The following is a 16,681-nucleotide window of genomic DNA, read 5'->3' on the forward strand; positions in this document are numbered from 1 at the left end:
GAGCAAATGAGCTGTTCCACTGGGTCCCAAAGTCAATTCTTGAGTTTATCTTTTCAGCATGCATTGATTCAGATACACAAGTAGACATTATGATTTTTTGGGGGTAAAGTTTAGTTTAAATTTTAAGCATTTTTAGGGTTGTGGACCACTGTAATGAACACTCAAAAAAATAAATTTATTGAAAAAAAAAAGAAAAAGTTTTGGGTCAAAATGGCCCGAGGGAAGTATCAGGGCCACAGTGATTACTCTTTAGGGAACTGTGTTGTCTGACTATAATACTGGAAAAGGAACAATTACTTTAATAGAGAAATTTAAATTACACTCTTTATCATATTTGACCAACAAACAATGGATTCTTTTCCCTTTTTTTGAACTCGATACTGGTTTCAGGTTTTGAACCTGGAGTTCAAATGTAAAAAAAAAAAAAAGCTTACACAAAAAAAGAACCACAAAAAGTCCAACCCTGTATTTCATTACAAGTTTAATTCAACATTCACTGTAAGTTAATCACCACTCTCTAATTCATATTTAACAAAACATTAGAAAATGCACCGTATAACCACCAGTCTTCTGATTAGTGGTGCTAACATGACACTTCTTCCACAAGCTCAGTGACATTGTTCACTGGAGATCCCTAAATCTGCTTGTACCTTAATTCAACAGCATGTGGCGAACGGGGGGTGAAGAACGAGGCTGAAAATTCATTAACACTGCTTAGCTTTTCCTTTGGAAAATCTATAGACCTCGCTCTCTCTGACTAAGAAATTAACAAACAAAAATGGTACACATAAAACAATACAGTAGTAATGGGTGTAATATATTCGCATTTAATATTTTAGTAAAGGACGGTTATGACGGAATACTACGTCAGTATGAAGTGCTTTGCACCAGAGATGCGGTAACCTGTATCACCTGCCGATGCTGTGACAATGGGAATGCATGTGGAGTTTAACTGTACAAGTAAAACAGATTTAGAGCAGGTAACTATCATAGTTACTACAATAGCTTTACTGCATGACCGCAGCATGTCACAAGTTCACATTTAACTTTTCCATGCAGTCATGCAAACAATTCACTCAGATGAGTTGCATCTTGTAAACCAGAGCCACACCGATGAGCTTTCCACGTCTTTCTCTGATGGACCGAAGCAAAAAAAAAAAAAACATAAAACACCCAAAGTACAAAATATCAGCCCATCCCACTGGAAGCTCTGTCCTTGAAATCTGCAGGCGAGTTCTCTGAGGTCCGTTTGGAAGCAGTTCCTTTTTTTCTTTTTCCTGTGCCACCAGAGCACAGGAAGTTGGCTCACCACTTCCTGTGATAGAGAGTCTAGACAGTCCTCTCCCGATTGGCTCATTTCAGCCCACCTGCTTCTCCAGCAAAAAGTCTCTGCGCTCACACTTCACAATAGACATGCAATACACAGACCAAATTAATTCTTAAGGTTAGGTTGTACATTTATATAGATTTATACATATTTATATAATTCATATATTTTCAGGAATGTTAATCTGTGTGTGTTTTTTTTTTGTTTGACGATACAAAAATTACTTTTCATCTGACACATATAAGCAACATCATAAAAACAGTCTCTTTCTTTAAAAAAACAAAAAAACAAAAAAAAAAACATCCCTTAATAAAAATAAGTTCTATTTGTGTTTTGTTTATTTTACAATATATTTTCTTTTCCGCTCCATCTTCCGCTCTACTATTACAATAGGCACTTTGTGCAGCCGCACTCGACGGTGGTCTCGATCTCTTCGGAAAAGGACGATCCATCGGAGCACTTGAAGCTGACCTTCCGTCTCCGGCTCTTGGTGGGGGCGCAGCACAGGCCCGAGTGGCAGGCGTGAGGACACTCCACCCGGGGGATTTTACTGGTGGATGTGCAGCTTTTATGACCCATGTGACGCTTGAGGAGCTCGCGAACCATCTCTCCTTGGCACGTCACCTCTGTGTGGAGGAGGGGAAAGAGGACAGGTCATCAGATAAGCATTTATATTAATAAACATAAGGACTTATATTGACTTGTTGCTTCACTCTTCTGGATTCTGTATACGGCATGGTAATGAAACAGCATTTGCAATGCGTTTAACTGAGCCTGGAGTCTCTTATGCTCACCAAGGCTGCATTTATTTGATCTGACATACAGTATATATTTATATTGTGAAATATTATTACAATTTCAAATAACTGCTTTCTATTTTAATATATATTGAAATGTAGTTTATTTTTGTGATGACAAAGCTGAATTTTCAGCATTACTCCAGTCTTCAGCGTCACACGATCCTTCAGAAATCATAATAATATGCTGATTTGCGGCTCAAGAAACATATCAATGATAATGATAGTGCTGCTTAATATTTTTGTGAAACCGTAAGACATTTTTTTTGTGTGTGGATTCTTTGAATAGAAAGTTCAAAAGTCCAGCATTTATTTGGAATAGATTTTTTTAACAGTGTGAGTCTTCTTGTTGAATAAAAGTAGTAGGCTAACGTTTTACTTTTTGAGATCTCATGAAGATCTTATGGAGAAAAAGAACAACCACATACAAATGATGGTTATCATTGTTGTGCTCTGTTGTATGTGATGTTATTGTAATATTCTTCACCCAATAAAGTTTGGATGAAAACAGTCAGAAGTAGCCGACATTTTACAATTCTTAAAGGAGAACTCCGGCGCAAAATGAACCTTTGGTCTAATAAAACATCGGTACCTAGTCGACCGTTCTCTGAGATTTGTTTTCATGATAATCGAGTGTAAAGAGTTTTATCTCTAAAAACTGTTTAGCGTATACGCTAGTAATGGGGGCATTTACTAAGTAAAGAGAAATCGCTAGTTTATACCACTAACAAGGCTCAAAATAGCCCCACTCTAACACGATAACATAATGAGGGTCCATACATGCAAAACGAAGCATTGAGAACTTTGTAAGTGTACAGACCGTTTAATAAAAAGATACTTCATAAAGACAGTTCACTTCGCGTATACAGACCGGAGCCATCTTGGAAAACAGTCTCGACAAGTCGAACCACGAACGTGAACTTCAAGTTCTCAATGCTTCATTTTACATGCAGGGTCCCTCATTATGTTACTGTGTTAGTGTGGGGCTATTTTGAGCCTTGTTAGTGGTATTAACTAGCGATTTCTTTTTACTTATTATATGCCCCCATATAATAGCGTTATACGCTAAACAGTTTTAGAGATACAATTCTTTACATTCGACTATTATGAAAACAAATCTCAGAGAACGGTCAACGGTACCGATGTTTTATTAGACCAAAGATTCATTTTGCGCCGGAGTTCTCCTTTAAGATTATGAGATCAGCAACAGTAATAAATAAAGTATTTCAGTGTGGATCGTCATCTTACTAAATAACTATTGGTAAATGGATCTACAAACCGAAAGAATATAACAAAAGGAAGATTATGAAAAAAAAAAAAAATGATTTTCCTGTAAAATAACGTGGACTGATGAATTGTCCACAGTAGGACCAGAAACATTTATTAAAGATCTTGTTTTTAAGTGGCAAGTAGCAAGCTTTTAAATTCTGATCAAGAATAATGCATATGTTTTGCAGTGCTGTGTCTCACCTGTTTCACAGGTCGGCCCGCTGTACTCAGGCTGACAGTGGCAAACCGGCTCTCCGCTCTCCGTCGCTCTGCACTCTCCGTGCACACAGTGCTGCCCCTTACAGGCGGCGGACTCCTCTCGTCTGTCACAGAACTGGCCAGAGTATCCATCTGCACATGAGCAGCTGTATGAGGAGCCTTTAGGCACACACACACCATTCACACACCTGCACACGAAGAGAGAGGGTATTACTGCCTGATACAAGCACAACAGTGAGTGTTTGTGTTCATTTGTGTTTGTGTACCTGCTGCTCTGACAGGGGCTCTGGGAGGTCATCTGTTCGCACAGTGGGCCGTTGTGGCCGGCGGGACACTCGCAGGTCACCCCTGCCTCTCCTCTCTGTCTGCAGGCCCCCTGAACACAAACGCCGCAGGAGTGACAGCCCGGCAGGACGCCATCAACCCCTGCCCGTCCACCACCGAGGTCTTGGGGTTCCCCATTGAGCCGTACGTCATGAATACAGCCGTTGAAGGACTGGAATGGACGGTCTGGACCCGGTCGTAGGCCTGCCGTGTCAATCAGAGAGGGAACCCCTAAAATATAAACAACAGGCAAGTATTAACACACTCATACGCACACATACAATATAGAGAGGGCCTGAAAATGCTTTACAGTACAATCATTACGTATTCACCCATTTGGACAGCATTTTGTGTGTCTCAAAGAAAGCCACTATGAATCCTTTGAAATACACTGAGGTGTCTTTGACTCTTACCGCCTATATAGAGTTGTGTGTTGTGGTCCACAGCAGGGGGGCGGGGCAGTTTGCCCAGGCTTTTTGGTGCCCCTTTATCCACCACCAAACTTAGGGTCTGATTCTGGATCAGCACCTCCACCATGTGGAAAAGACCATCGTTCACAGACTCCACGCTGGCAGAAAGCAGAAGACAGACAAAAATATAAATCTGTTACATTTATATCATTTAATAATAATATTTATATAATTTAGTAGTAGTATATAAATGTATAATTATATTAATAGATTTATAATTTAATAGTTTATATATATATATATATATATATATATATATATATATATATACATATATATACACTATTAGTTATTATTATTTGAATTATTATCTCAGTTCATATATATATATATATATATATATATATATATATATATATATATATGAACTGAGATAATAATTCAAATAATTCATATATATATATATATATATATATATATATATGACTGATTATCTGAACTGAGTGTGAAATAAACCATTACAATATTATTTGAAATTTATATATTTTTTTACACAAATCTACTGTCTCTCAGTTGTAGAATTACAACCACAAAATGGTAGAAAACTTATAGTAGGAAACTTATTTTGCAACTAATTCGATTTTTTTTTTTAACCAAGCAGGCAGTGTCACTGAAGAGTAGACATGACATTAAATATGATACGTGTGTGGAAAATAAAATCTATTTTTTTAGGTCATTTCCCATCAATCTTATATTTTGTCACATTTTGCAAAAACATTATTGTGTGTATTTAGGATACACAAAATGCTAGCTATTAAATTAGCCTTAGCGGCAGTTTTAACTGACCGTATCATGTCACCACTGGGGTAAATTAACTTATTAAAGTATTGTTTTAAGCCCAAGTGAAAAGCCTGAATATGCAATACAGAATATCTCCCCACTGTCTGAAAATGCTATGGTTTCCACATTACACTCCGTCAGGTGTATTTCCAGTGAATTTGGCACGGACATGGGGAGAGCTTATGTTGTGGGAAAAGGAGAGCTTGTGTTGGCCATAAGTTCACTCTTTCTTTGAGTTAGCACGCTCAAATCACATCCTGCTGAGTTTGGCACTGTGTCTGTGCGAACGCCTGAGAGCGATTCTGTTTCACACGGTCATTTTTAAACCATTGAAGAGTGCCGTTTGTTCCCCAGTTCCATGAAACCTCCATGAAACATCTCATAGACCATGACAGCGTGCTCTGACCGGCACAGCTGGGTGATTTTTTCCCCCTGTTTCTGACATTGCAGTGACTGTAGCAAGCTGTTTGGCCCAGATTCTGCTGACTTCTAGGATGGTCTTTTTGTTTAAAGGTGAGATTTAAAGTTATGAACTTATCAATATCCTCTGAACTAACAACAGATTATGAGAATTCAGTCTGCTCGGCTGTAGAAACCCTTGTAGTAGTTATTGCTGGATGGAGCGCAAGCAGTTACAGACAGCTAGAGACAGTGGTTTGGCAAAGAAGCCCAGAGACCAACAGAGAGAGGAGAAGGGGGTGAAAGAAATGATATTGCGGTGAGTAGAGTATATCTTAATCTCCCCTCAGCCTTAAACAAGGTTTTCCTCTTTTTCTGTCTTTGGGGGAAAAAATAAATGAATGAAAGAAAACATTTATTTGTATCTATATTTAATATATTCACGAATATATGTAGTAAAACACCTAAAACAACAGAGCAAATATATTAGGCAAACAAAGGCTAGCATTAAAATGAACTAATTGTTGCTTTGTGGGTAGACAGCTAGTATTTGCGCTGGCTTGCAATGCCATAGGTGCGGATAGAGATCAGTGTCCCCAGATATAGGGGGTACGGTTCACGGAGGTCTTGGCTGAACAAAGACCCAACACAAGCACACGTGTGGTTTACATTACAGGCCCATAATTCAATTCCTGTTTCAAAATAGGCTTTTGCAACAAACACTATATTGTCTGCCGGCTGAGACCCCCCAAACATCTCAAGCCCGCCAATTTAATACATCAGTACCACCAGAGATGAACAACTTTTATATTATATAAGGACATTTTCATCCATTGTCTCTGGTTTTGACAGCCGCCTTTCATTACGTTTGTCTGGGGGCCTACATGCTGGCTGGGAAGGAAATCGGAAGAGTATTTTGTGGAAAAGGTGGTGAGAGTGGGAATGTAATGGAACGAAGTGGAAGGGTCTATTACAAGAATGAAAACAGACTTAATCAGAACATAAATCTCACTATGGGAAACAGAAGCCTTCATTTGGAACCGACAACATGTTCTTGAATCTATGCAGTGAAGGTCTAGCACCACCAGGGGGCAGTAGAAAACAACTCCTCAGGATGGAGCAAAGCGCTAGCAACTATTGGCCTTTTGTTCATATTCTGACACGCAGAAAATATCCTGAGGCCATAATATTTTTAGAATGGGGGGTTGAGAAGGTGGAGTGTCTTTGATGTGCGACTAGCCTGCATATTAGCTTCAAGCAGCCCATTATGGAACTCAATAAAAACAAACAGAAACCCGTGGAAGATTTCAGAAACCTCATGTCACCCCTCTCACACGAGGGGAAGTCAATTTCCTGTCAGCTGAAAATAAAATACTCTATTTTTCCTTGAGCAAAACCACATTATAAATGACACATACACAAAGTTAGGAACTATTACAGACTCCTTCATCTTGGAGAGTTATCTAGATCAGCAGACCTGTAGACATATTTACATTTTCCAGATTCAATTACACGGCACTATCATTTGCTTACACTAGCTACGAGTAACAGACTGCAGATGTAAAGTCAATTACGCCTTTTTGGAATGTGAATTGCTAAACAAGGTTATGCAGCATTTAAGATATCATGGGGTGGAACCAATAGCTTTGCTTTCCATATGGACTGAAGTAAAGCGCTAACATCAAAACATTTGTAAGTAGCAAAGCCTAAGTAGCCTTCCTTAAGCTCAAACAGTAAAGCATGGCACTAGCAATGCCACAGTCATTGGTTCGATTGTCAGGGAAAGCAAGAGCTGATAATATCTGTACCTTGAATGCAACACAAGTCTTTGTATAAAAGAATCAGCCACATGTGTAAATGTGAATTATCTAGGCCTATGCTAATGCTACACTAAATCTTTGTGTGTGGACAGTTAGCATTAGCATCCCACAGCTTTGATTATTCTTTTGCTATTATAGACCCCTTTACAGTTGGTAAACATGGTGACGTTTTTTTGTGGGCGGAGCTTAGGTGGAGGCAGAAAGCTCCCTCTGGCCGCTTCACTAATGCTAGTTAGCAAGGATTGTTAGCTTGTTTTTTAACAATGACTGGAGAAAATCCGATATTATCTTAATGTGTAGTAAGATCACTCAGTGCCAGGATCGCGATTGTTATTTCCAAAAGTTATTTTTAACGGACAGAACCAGATTGGCCGACCCGTAGCCGCCTACACACTCACTCAATGCATGGACGATCTGACAGGATTAACGTTACGTTACCTCGGTTGAGTGGCCTGACTTCTACACCTACCTTATAGAGAAACCGATCGTAAATAGAAACTGAGGGCATTTAAATCTTTAGATGCCTATATGGTCCTGTACAAGACTTGTGTGTACGATCCGCAGTTCTGCCGAGACCACGACAATGTAAAGAGTGACATTACAGTGCGATTTTAATGATGTGAATATTTTCTAGAAATAAAAGTTCCAGATACAGCATATTCATTTTTCATCAATTCTTGCACCAAACAACACAACAAGATGACATTTAATAATAGTAACAGTTATTTAAGCTCCTTATTATGTAGCCGAATCTGTGCTGTTTTGTATTGGCCGCCTCCAGTTTACACTTTGTTTTGCCTCCAGCTAGCGCCGTGACGTAACTGTGACGTTGGCGCAAAAGGGGTCTATAGTATTAGCGTAGTTGCACATAGCCAAGCCATTCTTACAACACCACAACCATTTGTTCTTCTCCAACCCAAGGACATCTTACTTACTCAGGCTGAATTACCACTACTTTCCTGACATTCTGCTCACACAGGAACTTAGTGCGGGTGAAACGAAAACAGGCCTTAAAAACATACTCTGACCCTTCCCCATTCATCCCAACACTGTTCAGCATTAAACCCAGTTGACATGCCAAACATTAGCTGCTTTTAGATCTGTGGTTAGGTGTGGTGCAGGATGGCGAGCCCACGCTGAGGAGCCGGGGGCAGGGAACGCTGCAATTCTAACATTCTCATTCAATTTCCTGCGATGTCTCCACAAACCGACGCTTCTGCTGAGGAACTGCCCACGCCGCTGCTTAAACTAATACTCAGATTAGCGTGACATTTAGTAAAGGGCAGCACATTAACACGCTGCATGGACCTAAGCATTCATCTCATGGTAATGAGGCATTACTGCTAGTTAAGAGCCTCCTTCACTCTTCTCCCCAGTGCACATATCAGTCTCTCCATCTCTCTTCTCCCCTCACCCACACCTTCAATCCCGGCAGGATCACATTGCAGAGATAAGTGTCCTTCACTCTTCATTGGCTCTCAGTCACTCTTCATCTCTCTGGGGTCTGATCTGTCTTCTTCTTTACCACTGCCAAGAACCTCCCTTTCCCTCTCACCTTTACCATTTTCTTCATAATATTTTCTTGTTTATCCTGTCAGGGATCTCTTCTCTCGCTGAAGTTCAGCAGGGGTAAGGTGTAAGAAGAGCTGAGTGGGACCTGTAGATGGTGTGGGAATCTTGCAATTTTTTCCCCTCTGATCTTCGCCCCACAGAGTCTTTATGACCCAGTTCCACATTTGAAGTCAAGCACCCGCAGAGAGCCACTGAACCAGACTAGGCTCAGGAATGCTCCAACCACAGCCTCAAAACGCCAGCTTCCATGGTGGGAAAACCAAAGCAAGGGATCTGCCCATACGCTGCATCCACGTCCAAGCATTGTGGCGTACGACGAGTTACGAATTGGGCAGCTGGCTCTTCAGGGACTCTGTTAGCTCTGGTTCCACATTGTTAGCACTAACTATGACATGGAGACCTCAGGAGCATGTTTGTCAGACCGGGGTGTGCCGTGTAGTCCCATGGCCAAGTCAGCTAAATTAAGATGGAAGTATAATTTCTCTCCTTGCATTTCCTTTATTTACTCCAAGACAATGGGCTGCAGCCATGCCAAAGCCACACATCATAATGTCACTTAGGGAAAAACAAGATAATTAGAAGGTGAGCATGGATCTCCCTGCTCCTGGAGGGCAACCTTCCTGCAGACTTCAGTTCCAACCCTGCTCCAACACACCTGTTATACCTTGAACACCTTGATTAGTTAGTTCAGGTGTGTTTGATTAGGGTTGGAGCTAAACTCAAGGAGCAGGCTTGGAGACCTATGATTAACTGAGGGTGCCATGATCTTGGATTTACTAGGGTCTAATAGTCTACAAAAAGCCTGGCATCAAAATTGACTTAATTCAGTCAGACCTCTGCATAATAATTTAACTGTTCGAGCACACAATGGAGTCCTGGTCTAGCAGTTACTACATGTGCTATGATACATTAAGCCATTTATGACCAATTCTGCTCCTGGAAGGCCAGAATCCTGCAGAATTTAGCAACCCTAATCAAACACACCTGAACCAGCTAATGCAGGACTTCAATCATACTAGAAAATTCAATGCACGTGTATTGAGGAAAGGTGGACCTAAACTTTGCAAGACTTTGGCCCTCAAGGAGCAGGTTTGGACACCCATGAATTAAGTGCTGGTGCTCATACGCCTTATTCACGGCAGCGCCATCTTTGATTTTTAATGAGAATGAAAGCGAGGCTGTGAGGGATAGACTTGCATCTCTTCAATGGGTTGTACTGTTATTTAATGTGCTTTCGGATTGTTCTGCTCATGAAACACTGGAAAAATATCTTTCCACGAAATGTCAGTTGACAAAAAACTCCCGACAATGTAAGCTGTGGAAAATTGTAAGTAATCTAGGAGCTTTATTCAGCTTTTTACAGCGGATGCCATTGGAAACACGGTAAGGGCCAGTTCACATATCACATCTTTTGCGCGCTCAAGTTCGTTATTTCAAATGTAGGCGCGCGGTTTGCGCGCTCATAATGAAAGCGATGCGGTCGCGGTGCGACGCGATCGTTTTTTCCATGTGCGTCCGCGCCGCGTCGAGATAAAAACATCTCAACTTTTTAGAATACCGCAAGCGCACCATACGCACACAATAGGTCATGTGACAAGAACCAACTGAAGCGCAACCGCCCTGGCGCTTTGGAAAATGGAGAATACGGCGCGCCCAGCGTTTTCTACGCATTTTAGGCGCTATATGTGAATCCGGCCTAAGTCTATCCCTCACAGCCTCACTTTCATACATGTCATGGCGCTGCTCTGAATAAGGTCTACAGTTAGTGCTCATCTCTCCTGTATTATTATTATTTATTTATTTATTAGCAGGGTTTAGCTAAGAAAGCAAAATTAATTATATATTATGTCTGTACTTGTATGCAAATTGCCTAAAAATTTAAGTAGCTGACCAGTACATTTCAAGATGCAGAAGTAACCAATTCTGGGAACAATAGTGGCAATGGCAAGGCCTTAAAATAAAGCCAAGTTTTTGGAGTCATAATTTAGTTTTTAGCACCCATGCTACAGCCATTTTGAGCTATGAATATGGGAAATGTACTGTATGTTCGGTCTGTTCCACTCTAAATAAAATGTCAAAAAAAGTACAATTGCTCTAAATACATGCAGTTAATTTGGGTGTTTCTAATTTTAATTGCATGCATCCTTGGTCTGCAATGACAAGCAATCTGGTTGAAATGTTATTTTCCATACTGAGACTCTCTCATAAAGCAATCGATTCAGCCCTTGCTGCAGGCAGAAGGGAAGAGTGGCCCTATGCAGCAGGAACGATCAATACCAAGTCATCAAGCAGGCAGGCACCCAGCTCACCGCTGTTCACTTCTACTGCCTGCTAAAACAGTTGCCGGTCACAAACGTTCACACTCTGCTCCTGCAGACGTAAATGCCGGAGATCCTGATAAATGCCACATACCCATTCTTAACAGACATAGACGAGAATGCCGATTTTTATCTAGAAATGCTTTGAAACTCTAGGCTTTCATTGTCTGCGTGTAGACTGGATTTAAAAGCTTGAATCTGGGCTCTTGAAACCCATTACAGAGCCTGTGCAAGCTTAATGACATCCGCAGTGACCCACCAGGCCGGAGTCAAGCACCATCTGCTCCAGACTCAACAAGCCAGTTGTCTGCTGAAAGGGCAGAAGGTGAGGGCTAAGAGCTCTGTGTTTATGGGGGCTCCAATGAGCATAGAAATCATGGCGGATGCAGCACAGAAGCGTTCGCATGGGAACAGACCAGAGAAGCAAGCTCTCGCCTGAGGCAGATTCAAGTCATGTAAACCCGGGGCTCCTCTATGGTTTTATGATGTGCCATGAGCTTACAAGGATTAAACTTCCCTGAGAACAGGGAGCAAACGTACCCACAAACACTCCTTTTTCACCTCAAACTATTCTGAAAGAGAGCAGGGTGCCTTTGAAACTCAATGATTTTTATGGAAGACGAATGAGTGTGCATTTTTGATGTATGGAAATAATTTACAGTGGTATAGCTGTATGGGTTTATTTATTGTGTAGAACAGAAGTGTGATTGTGTTGGTACAAAACCTAGTAAACTACACAGGCAGCTGACTTCTTAGGGAAAATCATACTTGTGAAAAATGTGCGATAAACCCTCGTACAGAACTTAAAGATCTCCCTTTTTTTCGTTTTCGTTCTTGCTGCAGATGAAATGGTTAAACTTCCGTTTTTGCACAGGATCAGTGAGGGGAAAAAGTTCGTAGAAAAGTTTAGGGCAAACAGTTCGTAACTCTGCTTCAACTGTGCGATATAGTCACGAGGAGCGACCAAAATTCATCCAACCATCTGATTAAGGGTTGGGCGAGGTTAATCGCCTCTCGTTTCACCCAGCGCAGTCTCATCCCAAGACGTCATATAACTGACGTCTTGGGACATCTTTTGACCATACGTCAATATCCGCCCCCTTAAACGTCGGTAGATGACGTTATCGGATCCTAACCCTACCCCAGACCTAAACCTACCCCTAAACCTAACTGACGTTAAAGGTAAAGCGTCAGTTGTATGACGGCCCGGGATCGTCATCTACCGACGTTTAAGGGTACCCTAAAAAGGCGGATATTGACGTATGGTCAAAAGACGTCCCAAGACGTCAGTTATATGACTTCTTGGGATGAGACTGTGTTATTTCACCCTGTTCACTGCACGACAAACAACGCACGACAAAGCTGAAAATCGGCCCGACCCAAAAAAGAGGCACACAAGTCAGAATTCGGCTCAAAAACTGACGAAAATCGCACAGTGTTTGCCCGCCTTAAGGGGTAACATAATTATACCTATTCGAGAGAGCCAACACTCGCGAAAAAATTTGCTAAAATTGTATCTTTTTTTCAACAAAAGTCAGCTGGAATGCGTACAGCAAAATGTGTCATAAAACTTTTGACAGCTGGCTTCAGGGCTTTTGTTAAAAATACAGATCATACTTCCCTGCAGTACTAAAGGGACAACTTTGTTGTTAAAAAGTGCTTATTAGTACCTGAGAGTTCTGCTTGCTAAGGTACTATATGATCCTTTTGAGGATAAATAATGTACAAAGTTGAGGGTACTTCCCCTAAAAGTATTGTGCCGCAAAATATCACACATTTTATGTTAGAGTGTAGGATGCCTTAAAATAGTGTGTGTGTGTGTGTGTGTGTGTATCTGCTCACCTGTACACTGTGGTTGGGGGGTACTTGGCAACATCATAGATCAAACGAATGTGTCCCTGGTACAGCTCTAGGGCGAGTGGGTCATGGTCCTCTTTATACAACAGAATGCCATTGTCCTTATCTGTGGCCACCTACAAAGTCAGAGAGGCAGAAAATGGGAAATAGACAGCAAAAGATTAGTGAGGGAGAACAGCAGGAATACTTCTGAAGAAGTAAAAGAGGGATGTAGAAAACAATCAAGAGCGTGCGATAAGCACACTATTTCAACACAACACGCACACCGAGAGAACCGCCGTAGGCCAGGCACTTAACTCCCTGTTTAGTGGAGGGCATCAAACGATACGCCTGCGAGCAAGCTGTGATGGAAAACAGCTCACGTTTATATATAAGCAGTAGGGCGGGAGGACAGTTGATGGCTTATGGAGTGTAGAAGCCTCTCTACACATCAGTTGAGATCGAGTGGACTGCTTACACTCATAGCCTGGAGACATATGAGCAGTTAATGTGTCCCTGTATTCGGTTTCTGTCAGTGAATATGTCACAGGAGGACTAAGTCATTAACACTGTTTAGCACAGTTTTACTAAGAACGCTGGAAATAAAAAAGCAACCTAATTTGATTGCTTTTCTATATTTGCTGCTCCCAAGCGCCCGGCCTCTGCGTGTTGCCTTTTAGGGCCCGTTCACGCCCAGTCTGATGTGAATGAAGGGAGCGAAAGTGTAACATATTCTGAAATATTTGGCATCAAGTCTACAGATAAAATGATGTCGTTCTCTTAGGTTTGACTTAATGGAAAAACCACACAACAATGTTTTACTGGAATAAAAGTTGTGTCTCTATTTTTTAAGTAATATGTAATCCTATATTTTTTTTTTTGACAATTAAAGGTAAACTAAGAAGATTTAGAGGAAATTGAAAATGCGTTTTGTTAAAATTGGATTCCATCACACAATTTGCATTATCAGTCTTTGTCAGGTGATGTCACACTCGTGATACACGAAGTGCATTATGCATTCCTACCGAAGGATACATACAGTAACTTGGTGAAATGTCTGTGGGCTTTAAGAGATGTTTTTAAATTGTTCACTGGTAACGTTATATGCGCTTATACCATAAACAAGATAGTTGACAATGCCCAAGTATGAGGATGAGAAAGCAATGCGGGATCAGCACTCCAGCTTACTGTAGTCAGCTAAGCTCAAATATGGATCTATGTTCTGAATGGATGACAATTTCTCCAAATAACGGTACCTGCCATATTTAGCGAGTTTATTGCGGTACGGCATTTTCTCACTTTTCTTGTGCTTCTGCAGTTTTGCGATTTATTTACTTGTTATGTCTACTCTCGTAATCTCTTCAATGCTCACAGTCAGTAGCGATACCTCAAAAATGGAGCCTCGGTGACGTCACACACAACAAACCCACGTGTCTGACAAAGACAGATTAATGACAATTAATTAATTAATTATTTTAATCATATAGGAAAATTTCTGAAAACTGGCATCACTTATCTGTATATCTGTGATTATCTGAACAATGAACAAATTGACCCAGCTTCTGCATAAACAAACAATGTAACATTACAGTTTGAACTTAGAGTGAAAGAGTTCATACAGATGCAGATGTTTCATTTCCAAACCTCGTTGTTCATGTTTTCCTTTTCAGAAAATTCAGACTTGGTTTAGAAAGCAACACTAAATATAATGCACTATTACTTTACTCACAAAGGCAGAGATGTATAAAGTACTAGAAACCCGGACTTGAGTAAAAGTACAAGTGCTCTATCAAAAAAGTGACTTGAGTAGAAGTTGAAGTGCTCTTTAAGCACCACACTTAAGTAGAAGTACTAAAGTATTCAACATTTTTTGTACTTAAGTATTGCAAGTAATTTTAAAATTCACTACTTAAAGGGTTAGTTCACCCAAAAATGTAAATTCTGTCAGTATTTACTCACCCTCATGTTGTTCCAAACCTCTATGTGTTTATTTGTTCTGCTGAACACAAAGGAAGATATTTGGAAGAATGTTTTAATGAAACCGATCTCAATCCCCATTGACTACCATAGTATGTATTTTTTCCTACTATGGTAGTCAATGGGGAATGAGATCAGTTTCATTAAAACATTCTTCCAAATATCTTCCTTTGTGTTCAGCAGAACAAATGAACACATAGAGGTTTGGAAAAACATGAGGGTGAGTAAATACTGACAGAATTTTCATTTTTGGGTGAACTAACCCTTTAAGTACTAAAAGTAAAAGTACAAGTATTTTGTCATGTAATTATTAAAGAAAGCAGTCAAAATTGGAACTAGCAATCAAATAAGGTGCTTTGGCAGGATACAAATTTGCTTTGGTGGCCGCCAAAAAAATGTCATCGCAGGACAACCCCTGCATTAGTCTTCAATGTGTGTGTCAATCAATACCATTACCCTATAAAACTGGCGTGTGATTTAGGCAGCATGAAAGCCAACTTGCAACGAATGATTCGTAACATTTTTATAGTTGTAATGAGTAACTAGCAGAACATTAAAGACATATCGAAGTAAAAGTATTACTGTAAATTCATCGAAAATATCTACTGAAGTAAAAAAACAATACTCTAGTAGAATACAGATACAGCATTTTAGTACAAAAGTACAGTACTCAAGTAGTTCTACTTTGTTACTATACATCTCTGCACAAAGGCCACTCGATTTGCAAACTAAGAGATGCCGACGTCCACAAGGAGATAAACATCTACTGAGCTCTTTTTAATTTCTCCTTCTTTAATTAACAATAGTGTGCCCTCTCGACAGTGAGAAGATATAGGCTCATTTGTTGCAGATCTAGCGGTCACACAGTACCCCTGATTACAACGGATAACAGCCCAGCTCAACCTCTATTACCATAATATATGTCCTCAGGAGAAGAATTATTCACACAGGTGGACAAGAGGTGACATTTGCATAATGTCAGAGAGGCCGTAGCTGGCTCAAACCATGCACTGCGGACAAAAATAAAAAGACCTAGAATAGACGACAGAGAGGCAGATGGCTTCTCATGTCCGCTGATGTGAGTTTGGTTGATATGAAGACTGTCCTGAGGCTAGTATATTACAGAAACTGATCTGGGACCTATTGTTAAGCATTACAGGAAGTGGTTGCATGTGTACCTGGAGGGATATGTGCATGGGTGGTCGGAACTTGGCGCCGGAGAGCTCTACGTAGGTGTCTTTGCTGAGGAAGTGGACTGTGACCATTTTATGGCACTTGATGCCGAAGAAGCCAGGGAGACAACGGCACACGGGCTCTCCCTCCACGACCAGACACTGGGCTCCGTTTTGACACTCAGATTGATCACATGGACTCGTCTTTTGGAGCAAAACCATTGGTGGATGATTCTCACAGAACAACCCACTAAGGAAATAGAGAGGGAGAGATATACAAGGCATTTACACTCCTGGTCAAAAGTACGAATAATTAGTAATCAGTCAATATGTATTTTATGCTCACCAAGGCTGCTCTTATTTGATCAAAATACAGTAAAATAATCATTTTCATATATGAA

The 16,681-nt window shown here is 40.5% G+C and overlaps 1 protein-coding gene across 1 annotated transcript in view; it reads right to left on the reverse strand.

Annotated features, from left to right (window-relative positions):
- Nucleotides 1-464: 464 nt before the first annotated feature.
- slit3 (slit homolog 3 (Drosophila)) overlaps nucleotides 465-16,681 on the reverse strand; it is a 199,100-nt gene continuing 182,883 nt past the window's right edge. The window contains exons 31-36 of the mRNA XM_039648704.2: nucleotides 16,287-16,530; nucleotides 13,138-13,268; nucleotides 4,350-4,504; nucleotides 3,879-4,167; nucleotides 3,595-3,800; nucleotides 465-1,953 (exon numbers count right to left, since the gene is read on the reverse strand). Of these exons, the coding sequence (XP_039504638.2) occupies nucleotides 1,712-1,953; nucleotides 3,595-3,800; nucleotides 3,879-4,167; nucleotides 4,350-4,504; nucleotides 13,138-13,268; nucleotides 16,287-16,530 (1,267 nt within the window). The 3' untranslated portion in view covers nucleotides 465-1,711. The remainder of the gene's footprint in view (nucleotides 1,954-3,594; nucleotides 3,801-3,878; nucleotides 4,168-4,349; nucleotides 4,505-13,137; nucleotides 13,269-16,286; nucleotides 16,531-16,681) is intronic.

Source organism: Pimephales promelas, chromosome 9 (genome assembly GCF_988280905.1).
Source record: "Pimephales promelas chromosome 9, fPimPro1.hap1.1, whole genome shotgun sequence".
Lineage (NCBI taxonomy): Eukaryota > Metazoa > Chordata > Actinopteri > Cypriniformes > Leuciscidae > Pimephales > Pimephales promelas.